Source organism: Anser anser (assembly GCF_964211835.1).
Source record: "Anser anser genome assembly, chromosome: 19".
Lineage (NCBI taxonomy): Eukaryota > Metazoa > Chordata > Aves > Anseriformes > Anatidae > Anser > Anser anser.
Window position 1 is genome coordinate 10,272,925 of NC_139740.1, and position 17,158 is coordinate 10,290,082.

The 17,158-nt window shown below is 36.0% G+C and overlaps 1 protein-coding gene and 1 long non-coding RNA gene across 7 annotated transcripts in view; one reads left to right on the forward strand and one right to left on the reverse strand.

The window, feature by feature from the left end:
• STXBP4 (syntaxin binding protein 4) overlaps nucleotides 1-17,158 on the forward strand; it is a 77,731-nt gene that overhangs the window by 48,026 nt on the left and 12,547 nt on the right. For 3 of the 5 annotated variants that reach the window (XM_083805232.1, XM_083805233.1, XM_083805229.1), the window contains exon 22: nucleotides 12,554-12,611. In XM_083805232.1, coding sequence (XP_083661358.1) covers nucleotides 12,554-12,611 — 58 coding nt within the window. Of the gene's footprint in view, nucleotides 1-12,553; nucleotides 12,612-14,185; nucleotides 14,396-17,158 lie in introns of those variants that run through there. The other 2 variants (XM_083805231.1, XM_083805230.1) reach the window with 1 other exon arrangement.
• The window catches only part of LOC310884065, a 53,087-nt gene that overhangs the window by 5,874 nt on the left and 30,055 nt on the right, over nucleotides 1-17,158 (reverse strand). Inside the window, exons 2-3 of one of the 2 annotated variants that reach the window (XR_014574011.1) lie at nucleotides 11,089-12,175; nucleotides 4,146-9,108 (exon numbers count right to left, since the gene is read on the reverse strand). This is a non-coding gene — a long non-coding RNA (uncharacterized lncRNA). Of the gene's footprint in view, nucleotides 1-645; nucleotides 9,109-11,088; nucleotides 12,176-17,158 lie in introns of those variants that run through there. The other variant, XR_014574012.1, reaches the window with a different exon arrangement.

Here is a 17,158-nt window from a genome sequence, read left to right on the forward strand (position 1 = left end):
TTTATAGGAACTAGGAGCAGCTGTCTTGCAGTTCATCGTGTGCTCTGGCTTGTAGGTCCCTGCTACCAACCACACACTGTGGTAAGTGACGCTACGCAGAAACTGTGGGTGCTATGCAAACTGATAGTTTGTCCAAATATTAAACTTAAGATAGTGAGAAATTTTAATACTACTTCTGGTTAAATTGAGGAGTACCCATGTTTATTTACTGATCTGGATTCACTGCTAGTGCAATGAGGAAATATAGTTTGGGGATTAAAGTAAATTTTTCTAATTTTCTTTTTACATCTTCAGTGATGTAAATTGAAAATAACCTTGATTTCATTTTAATTGTTCCAGTACATAAAATCAAATATATATGAGATAACAAATGGAGGCCTTTTGCCCTGCAACATAGACAACATCGTTGAATTTTTGCCTCATTCTGAAAATTGGAATGTTTCAGAAAAAAAAAAAAAAGTTTATCAGCAACCCTTCAGGTACCCTGCAAACCAGATAGAAGAAACCCAAAGGTGAACAATGTATATACCTTCAGAAAAATCAAAATTCTAAGTTGTATAACAAGCCAAAGAACAACAAACAAACAAAAAAACAAATTTAATATAATTTTGCAAGGACAGAGTCTAGATTTTAAAAGCTTATTCTACATAACTGTTCCCTGCAAGATGTTGAATTTTCTGCAAATTGTTTAAACTTGCAATTTTGTCTACATGATAAATAAGAATGAAGATTTGTAATTTTGCCAGTGTTTGTAGAAGTGTAATTCCAAAAAGAAAAACCTCTCCAGGAACATGAAAATGTTTCATTGCAACACTAGAGAAGTGTTCCGCTTCAGAAATGTAATCATGTACAATATTTAAAATATTTCCAATATAAATGAAAGTAAAATTAGTGTGCATGAATATTAAGTTTAAAATGGTACACTCCATTTTTAACTTCATTGGAGTGCCTGTAAAAGTAAATAAGTAAGTAAGGCCAGTGAAGCCAAATCAGTGTTTTAACGGTTTTAGAAAGGTGTGGCAAACAGCAAATAACTTTCACAGTTTTATCCTTGGTGGTTTGGTTTTGGTTTGGTTTTGGTTTGGTTTGGTTTTTAGTGTGATTGATGGGGTGTGCGTTCAGGTGCTATCTGGCAAGCCTTAAAAAAGGAACAAAAAAGCCTATTTTTTTGGCCAGGATTGGTTTGATTTTACAATAAATACTTGGAAGGAGACAAGTGAAGAGTTGTTTGGTAGATGATCTGATTTAAATGTATTACTTCTGTGAATACAAGATATAAAAATGCCTTGCGAATGGGAAGCCGAAGAAATGTCTACATGTAATGTAAATCACACACAAGTTTACAAAATTAGTACTCAGATAGTACTTTGCCTCCAAGGAATTCAAAAACATATGACTAGAAAGAGTCTCCAGCAATTAGGTAGGTAGTGCATCTATCTGCCTGCCTCCAGCAAAATGAGTTACATCTGCGTGAATCCAGCCAGGTATTTGTTGAATGTATTCCACAGCTTTTCTAGGCAAACTGTTCCCATGCTTAATTGTCTTTGCCGTTAGAAACCTTTGGCCTAAGTCCTCCTTGTTGCAGTTTAAGTCTATTACCGCTTTCCTTCATCCCAGTGATTTTTGAAAACATCCTTCTACTTTCCTCTTTGTGGCAGCTTTTAACATTTGAAGAACATAGTGTGTCTCCATTCAGTTTTCTGTTCCCCAAAATAAGCCAGTAATACCAGCTCCTTACAGAGTTTATCTTCTGCCCATTTTATCACCCTTGTACGTCTCTGGATTCTCTCCAGTTTGTGCATATTGCATTGTGCTCTGTAGCTGAGACCTTCCGATGGGAGACGAAATGGACTAATAGGTTGGTTTGTTTTAATATATAGCACACAAGCTCTTATGTCCCAAAATGATTTTCCTTTTTCCTGATAGTTTCCTTTTACTGATTAATATGAGGTCGGTGCTTTCCTATCCTTCCAGAGCCTTTTTTCCTGAACCAAAGGCTAGCTAGATATACCTCACTTGCTTTTGTGCAGTTGGTTATTTGTACCTAGGGTAGTACTTTGCTTTTGTCCTTATTGAATTACACCCTATTTATTTCAAACATCTGATCCAGTTAGTTGAGATCTTACCAAATTCTAATCCTGTTTTGCAATGACATTTCAAAGAAATGTCTGTTCACAAACGGGTTTCAGCCCTGAACTCTCCTGACATGGACTAAAATCACGTTTTGGTGAATGTGAGGAGTAACAGTGTTTTCACCTAACTGGCCTTACTTGTGGGTATTATTACAGGATCTAGAAATTAGAACCCATTGTTTAGTTACCTGTCACTTGGTAGTAGGTGACATGTATAAGGACAGAATAATTTTATAGCCTGATCATATCTAAACGATTGAACACGTGTGTTATTCTCAACGTTTCACAGCAACAAAAAAGTCAGCTCAATGTCTAAAGCCTGTGTTTAAGAAAGTTCTTTAATGTGACCTAGATTTTAGAACTCTGTTGTTGCTGCTAGAAAAGCAATTTATTCCCTCTCCATTCACTTACCTTTAATGAGAAAAGATGAGTCAGCTTTTGAATAGGCACTGTCTGTACTGACTTTCAAATCAAAACATTTTAATAATGAAAAACAAGTAAGTGATATTATTATACCTTAAAATGCAGATGAGCTAACAAGATTAGGAGAGTCTTGTTAGGTTAATTTCCAGCATCTCTGATAGAAGGCTTCATTAAAGAACAGACCTTTAAAAGTCTATGGACATGTTCAGTTCATACTGTGACCCTGCTATGAAAAAATTAATTGACTTTGTGCCTCTCCCCATACAAGTTGTACTTGCTCTTGGTAGCTATGGAGACTGAAGTCAAAACTCTCTAGAATCAACAATTGTACAGGATGGTAAGTACTTCCCAAATTCCCCCTATATGAATTTCTGGTGACATAACACTTAGAATTTTGTTATATTAATATAATTGTAGTATAGTGTCTTTGACAAAAGAGGGGGAAAAAAAGAAATACTGAATTTTGTAGCATGGAGATGCAAATTGCTCATAGTCAGAGGAAATAGGTGAGACCGGAATTGAACCATGAGGTTCTCAATCCCAGACCAATATCTCAAACTCAAGGCTACCATCCCTCTTTTTATGATTTGCAAGCACAGTTCAGACACAGTGTGCTGGTTATCAGGAGAGGTGGGTGGCAGATGTCTGTCTGTGGGTGTGTGTGTCTGCACACCAGTCAGGGAGTGACTGTCTCATTAGTTCAGGTACCAAAATATAAAGCAACCATTAAAAAAATAATAATTTAAAAAAAAAAAAAATTAAAAAAAAATAATAATAAAGCAACCATGAAGCTCAGCCAAAGGAGTTGTACTTTTGTGCAGTTAATGGTGACTTAATTTTCCATGGCTTTAGCTATGAGCATCCTGAGAGAGCTGGATTAAAGCTGGTGAAGGGGGGGAGGGGGTCAGCCCCTTGCTTAGAATGTCAATGAATGTGAAAACTATCAGTGCTCATCTTCTCTAAGAGGGATGGCATGCTTTCTGTCAGTTCCTTCAGTTGTCACATTTCTTCACTTTTTTTTCAGTAGGTAGGAGTGAGAAGCTGAGGGCTAGCAGAGTTACTTAGACATATATGGTGCACAAGTGTGATAATTTAAATGGAAAGCAGTACCGAGAAAGTTGATTGCCAAGAGTGGCATAGGAAGATTTCAAAAGTATATTTTAAGGAGAATTTGCAAGAGCAAAACATAATTGCTTGATGCTTATGAAGGAGACCTAATTGCATTAGTGATTTGTACAAGTATTATGTTTGAAGCCTTTACAGTTAGGATAAAATAAAGTATGCTAATTTCAGCACATGGAGAATGTTTTTCTTCAAAATTATTAAGAAAAAAAAAAGAAAAGGAAGGTACCTATTCTAGGTTCTAGGAAAGTTTGACAATTTTTTTTAATATGCTGGTTCTGAAGTCATGCTTGTCTCTAAATTAAACCCTTCTTTCACTTAGGTGTACTTACAGCGGCTTTTGTAACAGGCTGAAAGGATGTCTTTTGTTAATATATTTTCACAATTCTTGCAATATATTATTTAGTTAATATATTTTCACAATTCAAAACAAAAAAGTATTTGATTATTGCTTTGGTCTGTACTTACTGTGAAATGAGCTCAGCAGAAAGTAGTTGTGTGTCTCTTAAATTGTAGGTGGTTCGTGCCAGCCCCCTGCGCAGTTTAATTTCATCATCAGTGCATAAAAGTAAGATATTGCTTAGCAGTAAAGGTATATCATGTAATAGTATTGCTTTTTAAATCTCAGACAATTTCTGCTCGATTCTAATGTTAGACAGTCATTTTAATTTGTTACCAATGAATGCTTTCTAATTAAACTTATATTTAACAATCACGTGCGTCAGTGAGCCCTGTGAGATGACAGTGATGGAAGTGGGTGGGTAGCACAATAGACGCTGACAAGAGAAGATGATCCAGTAAGGAAAGGAGACAGATGAATTCCAGAACAGAAAGAGTAACTGAGAGAAAGGGAAGCTGAGGAAAAAAGAAATGGTTTAGAGCTGGTCCATGCAGTGAAGTATTCCAGGCTGTTCCTACTTAGTCCTGGTGGTGAATGCCCTGTCTGCAGAGGCTTGTATTTCTGAATGAAGAATGTGCTGTTCCAGATTAGTTTAATTAGCTGGAAGTGGCTAGTACCAATTCAGAACAAGAATGTTCTCAAGGGATCTGTTTACTTCTATGAACTTAATGTTTTTAGCTTGTGGAGGAACTTAGGAACCAGTACTAAAATCTAGTATATATACATGGCCTTCGTGCAGATTTCCTCAGTTATGGACCATTTCTCTAATTTTATAATGTATATTGTGTTTCCTGCCTACTCTTCAGCGGTTTAAAGAGAGTCATAGGCGTAAACAAAGTGAATTTCAAATTAACTTAATAGTTCAATGGTTCAATCAACGATGAAAATAAGTGTGTTCTTCATCAATCACAGACACTGTCATGTTAACAGTGTAGAAACATATACATGCAGACTGCAGAAAAGAGTCTGCAATTAACTGATAGAAAGGAATATTTTTATTAAAATGTTGCTTTATTAGTGCAGAAGACTGAAAAAAATGCCATGGGGAAGATGCTTACCATTTTTAAGACCTTATTGGGGAACACTATTATCTATATGATCCTAGAGTATTGTATTTCTGTTACCATGTCATTAATTGAGACTCTGTTATTGTAGTTTTTAACATTAAAAGCAAAATAAAACATCTTTAAGTTGGCAAATTAAAGTGAATGGGAGCCACTGGAGGATAAGGAGCACTAGTACGATTTTTTTTTCTTCACAACCTTCCCTGTGAAAGTGGGAGATTCCTGCATTCTGCAGCTTTCTGATTTTCTGCATTGCCTCCACCTTATCCACAGATGCTTCAGTCACAATGAACAAAAGAGGGTGGTCACTGCATTTTTACAGTACTGTCACTGGACAGCCAATAGCATTCCAGTAAGAATCCGTGTAGGTAAAAAAAAATTTTTAAAAAATGTCAGATAATTAGTATCTTTAAAAAGCAGAGAATATCAGCTAGATAGGTTATGCAAAATTCCGTGTTTGGTCAGAATGAGCTAGTCTCAAACTCCTCCCTGTTTTCGTTATCCCTCACCTCTAAGGGCTTATGCTTTATTGACCTTATGATTACACAGACGTATTATATTCATGACCCAAATAGATATATGTTGAAGTAAGTACTGCTTAATTATATCTTGGCCTCCTCACAACTGATTGTTGAACTCCTGACTATCCAGTACGTGGAACGTGAAAAGGCACTGGAGGCCCAATGGGATACATATTGGTTGTATTATAAGCAGATTGAAAAATAATTCCTTTTTTTTTTTTTCTGAAAGGTGATTATTACATTACCAAAATAATAATCAGTGGTGTTTTGAGTTCTCTTTATGTCAGAATTTCAAGGAGTGCAGTCTCTCTTGGGTGTTTGCATGGGTAGAGACATTCCCAGTTTCACATCAGTAGTTCGTATAGACGCACAGATTCTGGCCAGTGACTAGCTAATGGCATGAATCATCTGTTTTCCCTCAGGGCTAAAATGAGGATTTATCCAAAGGTCAGTGTTTGTTTTTGTTTGGTTGTTTGGTTTGGTTGGTTGGTTGGCGTTTGTTTTTTGTTGGTTTTTTTTTTTCAGTTGCTAGTGGCTTATTTACCTTCCTTGTTCTCCCAGAAATATTTATCTTCTCCAGTGCACCTTGGAAGAACAGCTTCCATTTGGTGAAACAGACAGGCTCAGGGCTTAATTTGCTGCACTCTTTCTGCTCCCCTTGAAAGGCAGTCAGAATGTTTTATAGTAATGCTATAGTACTGCAAGCTCCATTGACTTCTGTTGTTTCTGTATAATTGGTTGTATACATTTGCTTGCCATCAGCTAAGCAGAAGAAAGCATTTTATTGCTCTTGTTAAGTGTGGTGTGCTTACCTTGTACTTTCACTACTGACCTCCTGCATGGATAAAGATGAGCCTCAGCTAGACTGTTCACTTCTCATTTTAATAACAGTGTAAATAGCTTAGAGCTTACAGAACCTGAAGCTTTATTTGAAAGGAGAATATTAGTAGTTAGTTGAAAAATATGTATTTTTGTTTTAAGTAGTATTTCCAGCATTCAGCTTCTGAAAATATACATTTTTAAAGTAATGTCTCAGGAAGATAATTCTTTCTCTTGAAGACGCATATCAGCAACCACACTGCTTGGATTACTATAGCTCTCACTCCTTTCTGAAGAACTTCAGTATGCACGCTAGGCAGAGTTTGTTCTAAAATTGGATTTCCTTATTCCTTAGCTAGGAAAAAAGTATGTCTATAATAATGTCTGATTCCATGTACTGAACAGAGGTCAGTCTTATTTCCATAAATATGTCATCTGACTGGCCATTGTTGATATCTTAAAAGTTCAAAAGTTCCATTGTTTCCATGCTGTTTCTGATTACCTATATCAAAACAGTTTGGAATTTTAAAATTACCATAAGGATTTTAAAGTTGATCATATAAACCAATGTTCTGATAAAAATGGGATCTTTCTAAGCTTTCGCCATGAGAAGCAATTATTTTTTTTTAAACTCATACTAAACAGTCACTTAATGTGGCGTATTTGTCTCACTAAGAGATGAATGTGTTTGCTGACATATTGGGTCAATATCTTATGATTAATAGGAAATGGGAAAATACAAGGTCATCTTTCACCATGTCCTGGATAGCCAAAGTAAGGAAAATATTTTTCTGAAGTGTGGTTTCTAGGAACACTACTGAATGGAGACAAGCCAATCTGCCAACCATACTCTAAATTAGCATAAATTTCAATTACTAGTATTTCCCAGATGTCTCCACTTGAAAACTACTTACTCTGTCTTTGTTTTATTAAATCAACAAAAGAAAAAGGAACAGTTTCTTTAGAACGGAATTTGATATGTGAAAGAAAGGAATGGAATGTCCCCTTAGCAGAGTATTATTCATAAAATGAAATGCATTTGTTTGTGGGAAGAGCACTTGAAATGGTCTAAAGAATAAAGTGGCACACAAACAAAGCCAGAAGTCCGTATTCTCTTCTGAAAGCTGTTTTTCTGAACCTGATTTTTTACAGTTAATTTGCAAATAAGTACTAAAATAAATTATATATTACTGGCAGCCTCAAAAAAGAGTCATTTTATGCCTGATCTCCACTGAACACAGTTGACAAGCAAGATGGATATTCCTCCACAAATTTTTGTTTTAGCTGTGCCAAACTGCATAACTCACTGAGGAGTTCCTCTGCCAGTCTTGCACCATATGAGGTCTCTAGTATCGTATCTGGGATGTTCCCATGTTCCAGTAGTACGCAGGAGTCCAAGACCAGGCATCAGTTAACCAACAAGTTGAGCTTTCCATTTTTTTTCCATCTTTTCCCATCTTTTTCCTTGCATCGCCTAGATAGCTCAAGGAGAAGAGCCAAAGGCCCTGGGAATCTTAACTAATGAATTTTGCATTATTATTGAAGCCGCAGGAGGAAGGTTTGAGTGCTGATAGGCGCATCTGGCTGAATTGGTGGATGTTGAAAAGAGATCAGAGTTCTAAACCTCATTTACCAAAAGATGGAGAAGAGTGTGCTTATAACGTCCCTTAGTGAGTCTTTTCTATCTGAAATATTTTTAACAAATGATTACTGTTTCTTCAAAAACTTCATCATTTTGCAGAATTGTAATATTTAATATAAACAAATCACTAGTTCTGAGGTAGATCATGCCCTGTTACTTAAAAATATATGCGTAATTGCAGAAACCAAGCTAGGTAAAATGATACGTAAACAGTGACATTCGTATTTGTTGGTGGTCAAAAAATGCGTTCATTGTGAAACTGAATAAATGCACCATGTGGTTTTTGAATTCCAGATAGATGTTGCATCCTTTAAGCTTGATGCCTCATTAATTCCAGACGAGGTGGTTTAATGCTCCAGCCATGAGATTGTTTAGCCCTGACAAAAGATATAACTTGTTTTTTTTTAATCATCTGAATAGTCCCGCTTTGACCAAATCTAGATAGAATCCTAGTGAACAGTAAATTTTTGATCAACTCTTACTATAGTCTCTGAATCTCTCATTTCTTTGAGTAATTTTGTCAGAAATAAGAAAAATAAAACACAGCAGCATTTAGCTGTTAGGGAAATAACTGTCGCTTTTTTCACCTGAATGTTTGTGCTGTGGTATCTGCTTTTATTAGTCTCATCTGCTGATCTCCACATTTCTTTTTCTATAATAGTATCTCTTAACTAGCTTATTGAAGAAAAAGAATAACATTATGCACTACTTACAGGTTTGAAAACTGCCCAGTAAAATGAGGTTCTTCCCTAATTTCTGTGCTTTCCCCCTTGTTCCTTTAGTGGCGTACCTTGATTGATGATGCAACGTTTATTCCAGGAAAGCTGGACTGAAGCACAGGGGAGGGTATATGCATTCTGTCTTAGAAATAACAGGCAGGATCTTCCACTTCTGTCACTCCATACGAGTTTATAATTTGGCCTGGTGTTTATCTTTCTGTTTGCTGCAGCCAGCCAAGTATCAATGCTGGTGTGTTTTCTTTGTCCTGTTCACCCAAGGAAGTGATAAAGATCACTGAGATCCACACCTTTTGAAGTATCAGGAAAATTTTGCAATCCCTAGGGTTTCATTCCCTCTCTGCCTTACACAGTGCTAACTTTACAACTGTGGATATTGCAGCAGGCATCTTGCAGCTGAGAAGGCAAGCAGTCACCGGGGATACCGCCGTGCCGTGACCGTGCCAGCTGCAGCAGTACTGGCACACATGCACACATACAACAGCAAGTGGTTTGTTGTTTTTCTTTCTCACAAAAAATTATATACTTCTCCTTTGCATTAACCCTAATTAGATGCATATACTCTGAACAAAATAATGGTAGGTTGTAATGTATTTTGGCTGACGTGGTCCCTTGGGAGACTAATTGTTCTATTTGGGCAAAGGGTGCTTTGGACTGTATTCCAGTTGTTTTGAATGCATAATTACTTTTGCATTATTATTTTATCCTTACCTTGCACAAGATAAATAATCACAAATATTTGGATAGCAAAAAGCCTTGTATTTTCTGCTGTAAGGAAACTACTTTTAAATACAGTAAATCTGACTTTTTTAAAAAGATTATGTATGCAGACTACTGCAGCCAAGATATATTATTTATGAAGTTTCATCAAAGAATGTAGCAATTCGCAGAAGAAATTATAAATATGTAGGAAACCTAAAGATTGCCACAGTTTTTATAGGCTAAATCCTGTATGTTTCAGACTACGTTTCTGTTTGAGCTCCTTTACCTCCCATTTACTCCAGATGAGAACTTAGCAACATTTCAAAGCAGATCCTAGGAAAGAAAGCAACTCTGACCCGGGGGGGGGGGGGGGGGGGGGGTGATGAAAAATTATGGCACTAGGAAGTAGATCAGCTTATGAATGATTCATGGAGAAAGTGAGCTTGAAGTAAGTGGAGATGATGTCTGGGGAAATACAGTGCAAAACATGAGAGCCTCCTGGCTACCATGGGAAATACCAAGAAATACAAGTACAAATCTAACAGTGAAGGAAAGGCATGAAGGGAACAGAAGTGAAAGACTAGTAGTGAAAGAGTGAAAATGTTGAAAATAAAGGCATTAAAAAACACATATATGTAGGTGGAGCTTTGAAGCATACGGAGACTGAGTTGGACATACAACCTAATGCATATGAAGTCAGCAAGACAAATAAAGCTGTGGGGATATCTCCAGAGTTTCATTTGCAGCTGACAGATTTATTCAGTATGTATGAAAAGTGTAGTTTTTCATGGTTAAGAAAAGAATACAGAGCATTGGTTATCATTGCTACCTACTTACAATTCTTCATTTAGAAGGGAAAAAAAAGGAAATAAGTTCAGTCAAATTACTAGTGAAAAAAGTGTAATTATCACTGTTGAATGAAACAGGTGATGTACGGGATCTGGGTGAGCACAGAGCAGCTGCTGAGGTTTTATTCATAACTGAGCGAGTGTGTTGTCATTTATTTTGGATATGTATGTTTCATGCAGGAATGAGGAAAGGCCAGGGAAGATAGAAGCAATTGAAGGATGAATCCTGTTCCCATTCAAATCATTAGAAAATATTCACGTTGAATAAAGAGGAAGGAAGAACAAGTGATCAAGTCTAGTGTATTTATAATTTAGAACACCCTTTTCCTACCTTCCTTCATAGAAGTTAGAGCCTGAAAACTGTTATACAGCAACTACCATGTATTTAAAGGGAAGTGGCTGTGTATTATTCTCAAAGCAGTAGGTGGCATCTTTTAAGGAGCAGATTGTATAGACTTATGCCAAACTGAAAATGGGAAGAAACCTGAGATTAGCGAGTAACATGGGGTAAAAGTGACGGAAGAAAATTAATCAATATGCTTTTTGCTTTTAAAGCTGTACAAACAGTGATGGCACTGTTCTACAAGTACCACTGCTGAAGTTACCTTTCTGAATTCTGGAGTTTCAGTAGACATACTTTTTATTGTTCGCTTGGTGCCTACCTACAATTATAATTACCTCTTAGGTGATTTGTATCTACTTCATTGTCTTCATAATGATTCAGTAGCTGTAATGAACTTTGTTTATCTTTGAGAACTGAAGTCATCCCTTTCCAGATATTTGAGAAGGACCACACTAGAGACAAACGTGTGACAATCTGAGAAAATAAGAAGAAAATAAGCCTTTTAAGAAAGAAGTTTAAAAAAAAAAAAGTGCTCACTTAGAGCATGCCTCAGTATGAAGCTTTCAAACATCCTATGGTACATGCAGTCCAGCACGATTTCCAAATACAAGTTTTAAATCTAAAGCAGGCTCACAGATGGTTCTAATGAGCTGGTGTTTGAGATGGACTGTGGCTTGAACAAAAACTGTTTAACTCCTAAAACACTAACATTTCCAGATGACTTTCAAGCTAAAGTACTTGCGTAACTATTTCCATGCATCTTTTAATTTCATAGATATTTCTAGTCTACAAAAAAAGGACCTTGCACTTTTCCTTATCTACATTACAGTACAGTATCACAAAAGCATACATCAGGAGCACTTTTCCACACTGACTGATGGTTCTTTCTGCAGCACTTTTTAAGCTCTACATGTCATTTGGAACAAGTATTAATAAAAAAGTAATTTTTTTTTTGTGGTATAATGTCCTATTAAGAGTATTACTCACCTTGCTCATGGAAGGGACTTCTAAACTAAGAACAAAATCCAAGACTGCATTTTCAAAATTAGCATGCTTGATAATTAAAAAAGGGAAAAGGGTAGCAGTTTCTTAATACATGTAAAACACCACCATTTCAAAATTCATTTTTAATTTTTGCTAAATGATGCAGTGTTAAATATTTTAACTCCCAGAATTGTTAGTGTAAACCACAAAAGTAAGCAATGCACTTAGAAAATTCACCTTTGTCAAGATCTGTAGACATAGAAAAGTATCCATATGCATATCTGTATGTATTTTCTCTGACTCTCTAAGTATCTTGGAGTTCGTCTAAATTTCCAGAGTTATGTATAAACACAGGAGGTGGTGATAAACCAGACAGCAGAGGATTTGATTCAGCCCAGACTCCTGCCTCATATAGTCATTGGCGTCTGTATGTAGTAGCTGTAAAAACAAATTAAAACAGATCTCAGTAGACCACAGGCATGGTTGGTTTTTGTTTTGTTTTGTTTTGCTTTTTTTTGTTATTATTATTTATTTAATGGGTGTGAATTACAATAAAAAGTTCAAAAGAGTTAGCTGCACTCCAGTTTGACCAGACTGTCAGCTTCTGGAAAAGAAATACCAGAAGTATCATTGAGTTGTATATAGCTTTGTAGCTCAGCAAATATTTATTAAATTGCATTGTTTATATTATTACCTATTACAAAAAGAGTGAAAAGTCTTTTGTAATCATTCTATGAAATGGCTTGAACTTAACACCACTTCAAAACCTTGTGTCACCTAAGCTTTGAGACAACTTATTTCTTTATTTCGTCGTAGGTCTACCTTATGGATGGGAAGAAGCTTATACAGCAGATGGAATCAAATACTTCATCAAGTGAGTATTTCTGAGGGAAAATGGGTCAGAGCTGAAATAAAAGCCCATCAAACTAAATGTATTTTTAAACCTAGAATTAACAGGAAGAAAAAAAAAGGCAAAATAACAAAAGTGTTCATGTGTTTTCTATATGTCTGTATTACCAACATCACTTACTCTTTCCTGTGGTTTAGTACTGCACTGTCCACAGGGTCCTAGAGGGCTTAGTCAGAAATCCAGCTGAAATTCAGGGAGAACTGTGTGACTCAATCCTTCAGATGTCTTTGAAACCCTCAGTCCACAATGCTGAGAACTTACCAGGTTATGAGTCTGACCCTGTAATGGACCTAGGAGATACAAAAAAAATCTCATCCCCTAAAAACTTTACAAGTATATATATGCATTTTTAAATGTTCTTGTATTTGGGGGAAGTGGAAGAATTCTAAGAGCCAGATTTTTAGAAAATAACAGTCTCATTTAATCCATGGATTTCAGTTCCGTTGTGGCTTTAAGGAGCACGAAGTCCAAGAGTCTTACCAAATTCATCAGTTGAACTAGTACCTGGAGTTTTGTGTCTGCTCCTCTGATTCTGCCAGCACACCTCGTAGTGCATTATAACTAGAACATCAGTAATTTTCATTTTAGCTCCTGTCCTGAATGGGCGTCTTGAGGGGAACTGCTTTAACAGTTAGTTCTGCCTTGTCTCTGAACTATCTCTAGCCATTGATGTTTTATTCTTGATGACATATCCTGCTTCTTTCTGTGGGAATAAGTTGTTCTGTTGCTGCTAGATGGTGAATGAACAGGACTGAAATCATTTAGTTAAAATCATAAAAGAATCAAGAGATTTGTGACTGCTGTACCATTCATTTAGAAGAAATCCTCATAATCTAGACATTATACTTAAAATGCTAAACAGCAGCTTACAAACTTGGTATCACAGATTATTGACATTTCACGTTGTCATTGGCTGCAGGTTAAGCAACTTTTATTCCATTGATAATGCCACTGAAGCTGTACCTCTTGCAAAAATCTTCTCTTGTATTCTGCATATATACTGTTTTTGTTCTTGATTTCTACCCTATGAAAATTATAAATTATACCTACAGTTGCAGTTTCCTTAGGCTTTGCTTTATACATTTTAAAGAGGGTGCCAAAGATTAAGCTTACTAATAATGCAGTAATTGTAATAGTGAGTAGTTGTTACCCTCCTCCTCCCCCCCAAAAGAAAAAAAATACAGAAAAATATGTCTGTATCGAGAGATACCTGCATTTTTTTGGAAGCTATTGCAAACGAATAAATTTTTCAAACTCTCCAGAGATTAGAGGAAGGGTAATACTGATGTTACAGTAACAGAGCGTCTAAAGCATAAAGAGAACGTCTACAAAAGCTTTAAAAGCAGTAATCATCTGAAGAGGTGATCATGTGAAAAAAAAACACTAAGATTGTGACCTTATTTTTTGCTTTTTTGCTTTCCTTAATTATAAGATTTCTGTAATGATTTCTGAAAGACTAGAATAATATAAAAAAAGCTGTGTAAATTCATTATTTACCAACTCAAAAGTATAGCTTATATCCCGCTAATGTCTTACAGGTAAAGAATTGGAAGCTTCTTTGGAAAGACCTACTTGATAAAAGCTATAGGAATTTGTGGTATACGTTAGGGAAGGTTCTTTTCAATTGTGTTCCCAGGTTTTGGAAGAAAAAATGCACGAAAAAGAAGTAGCTCACTGTATCCTCCAGAAGCTTCTGGAAGTGAATAGCACAGTGTGCGCTCCCCCCCCCCTTCCCCCCCCGAATATACTGATAGCTAATTCATATAATAGTTTTCTTTATTATTCCTCTAACAGATTGAAACAATTGCTGAAAAAATATAGTTCATCTCCATTCCATATATCTCATGAATCATTGTTTAATTAATAGTTAGATATTCTGGCTGCTGAAATTTACATATTCTTTAATTCTTATAGTTGTGATGAAGACACTATTTTGCAGGTGGACTCACTTCTTAAAAGACAGGAAGGGCAGCAAATCTTTGCACTGAGATACAATTACTTTTATCCCAAACTCTTGCACAAGTCATGTTGAAGTTTATGTATTAGCTAGCCAAGAAAAGCAGGGACATTTTTTTTTTCTTTTTTCAAACACACAGTTCTGTTGTCCTCAATTCACCCCATGGTGCCTTGAGCTAGTTGTATTAAAGCAGACGTGATTTTTTTTTGCAGAGGTTCCCAAACACACCATATATGATAGCACATTCAAGCTCTAATCAAAACGTGGCTTTCATTTTCACATAGATGTAAATTCTGGGATTTATACCAAAAATGTAGAAAAATAACTTTATATAGAAAAATAAAGGAAATGAAAATGAATCAACAGCCAATTTCATTGCAATGAAAATAAATATGAGAGCCACTGTTAAAATAGAGGACTGCTCCCTTGGTCTCCATCTGTTGATAAAGGGAGCCATTATAGCACAGTTGGAGTGTTAAGGTGAATGCTGGATTCTGTCCTGGATAAAACATTTGCAACAGAGGTCTATGCCAACATAATTGGAAATTGAGCTTGAAGGTAGTATTATGCAAATAATATAATAGCAAATACAATCTAGCAGTAGAATAGAAGAATTCTCACATTCTTGAGACATTTCCCCTCTTTTCTTTTTTTTCTGGTTTTGTTACTAGTGTTTTTCATACAAGTACTTATCTGGATGACTCGGCAGAAGCTAAACTTGCTAAATATGCTCAAGAAATTTCTTTTAAGATCGGCACTTGGATGCTGAACTGTTGCAGCTGTAACAATAAGGTGCTTATTAGTAACAGTAGAATCTCAGCTAGTCTATGTGGTGGAATCCTAATTTCACAAAACTTCACATGTTTCTCATATTGTCTCCACTTGTTGAAACTACAGATTAAAACTGAGTAGATCACATGCTTTTTCAGGAATTTTTGCATATCTGACGTTTGATCAATAACAGATCATAAATGTTCTTCCCTCTTATTAATGTGCTCCTAGCATTACAAGTGATAGAAGCTCACATCATTGTTAGTTACCTTCTGTAATCTGTCCTATGCAGTTCTCCATGACAGTCTTTATGCGGCAGGCAAGGAATATCTATCTGTTTTAATTGCAGAGAAGGGAATGAAATCACCCTCCGTTTTCTTCTGAACGGAACAACCACCTTTGTTAAGAGGTCTTAATTGAGTTCATTGGAATGGAATTAACTGAACACTGGAATAAGACATCACAGTAATTAATATTCCTTTTTGCCTATTTCCTAACATTGCTTATGTGACTGGTGCCAAATGTTTGTACAGAGCATAAACTAGGCTTTTTGTATGCTTGAAAATTCGTACCTCTTACTACTCTTTGTAATGTGCATGAAATCCGTCTGGGAAGTTAACAGTTCAGAGCAAGGAACAAGGGTTGCAAAAGTCTCTTGTTTCTAACAGTTTGGTAGAGATTTCAAGATGAAAATTCTACCTAATGTTGAAAATATCCTTTTTCTAGGAGGAACTTAGCTTGACTTCCATCTTTATCAGCTGATCCTTTTCAGTAGCAGTTAATCAAATTGTTTAAATGAGGATTAGCAGAATAGTTGATACTTTACTATCTTGGTACTAGTACTATAGACTTGTTCTCTTTGGCTGTGAATTTCAATCCTTTCATTCTCTGGTGTTTAGAGCAGCCAAATCTTTGAGGGCATTAAGAGTTATTTCAACACTAGCCCACTCCAGTGTATACAACCAGATAGAAAAATGTGTTATAATTCTCTAAGTGTAGCCACAATTAAGCTGATCTTATATGTGGATTGTCCCTTTTCTTACGCAGTTATGCTATGACGCAATACAGAAGCTGCAGTGGCTCTGTTCAAATCCACAGCAGTTTTACAATACGCTGAAGACAATCAAGTATTATTTTAATTAGTAGTTGCCTTCAGTTCCAATGTGTTTTATTAGGCCATCAACTAGTTGAGTCCGTAAATCTATATGTTATAAATCTAATGCAGTAAACACCCCAGAATGGAATCTTAATAGCGCATAAGCTTGAGACCGCTTGCTGTGAAATTTCCATAAATATCTCTGAGGGGGGTGTAGCAATATGAAGTGCATGAGAAATCAGAGTTTAAAAGAAGCAAACCAGCTGGCTTGTGTTACACACTAAAGTGAAACCCACTTATGTGAATAACTGACATGAATAAAACATTTACATGGCTATATTCCTAAGAAGCTGAACTGCTCTCCACCTGTAAGAGAAAGCTGCTTCTTGTCCACCAATTCTCACCTTAAGTCAATTTTTGAAATCACCTCTTCTACTCAGCAAATCATTTCAGTCTCTCAGTAAATTATAATCAATCAACCAGGTTGCTAAGGATCAGTCAAAAACTACTGGCAAGTGTGAGAAAATTAGGTTTTAGACAGCTAGTGTGTCATAAACTCACATGATTTGGTGCTAGGCATTAAGGTCATGTGTATAAATTTACCATGAAATATCAGACAGTAATGTAAGCCTCTCTGATTTACCATGAAGGATCAGACAGTAATGTAAGTCTCTCTGAGTTACATCT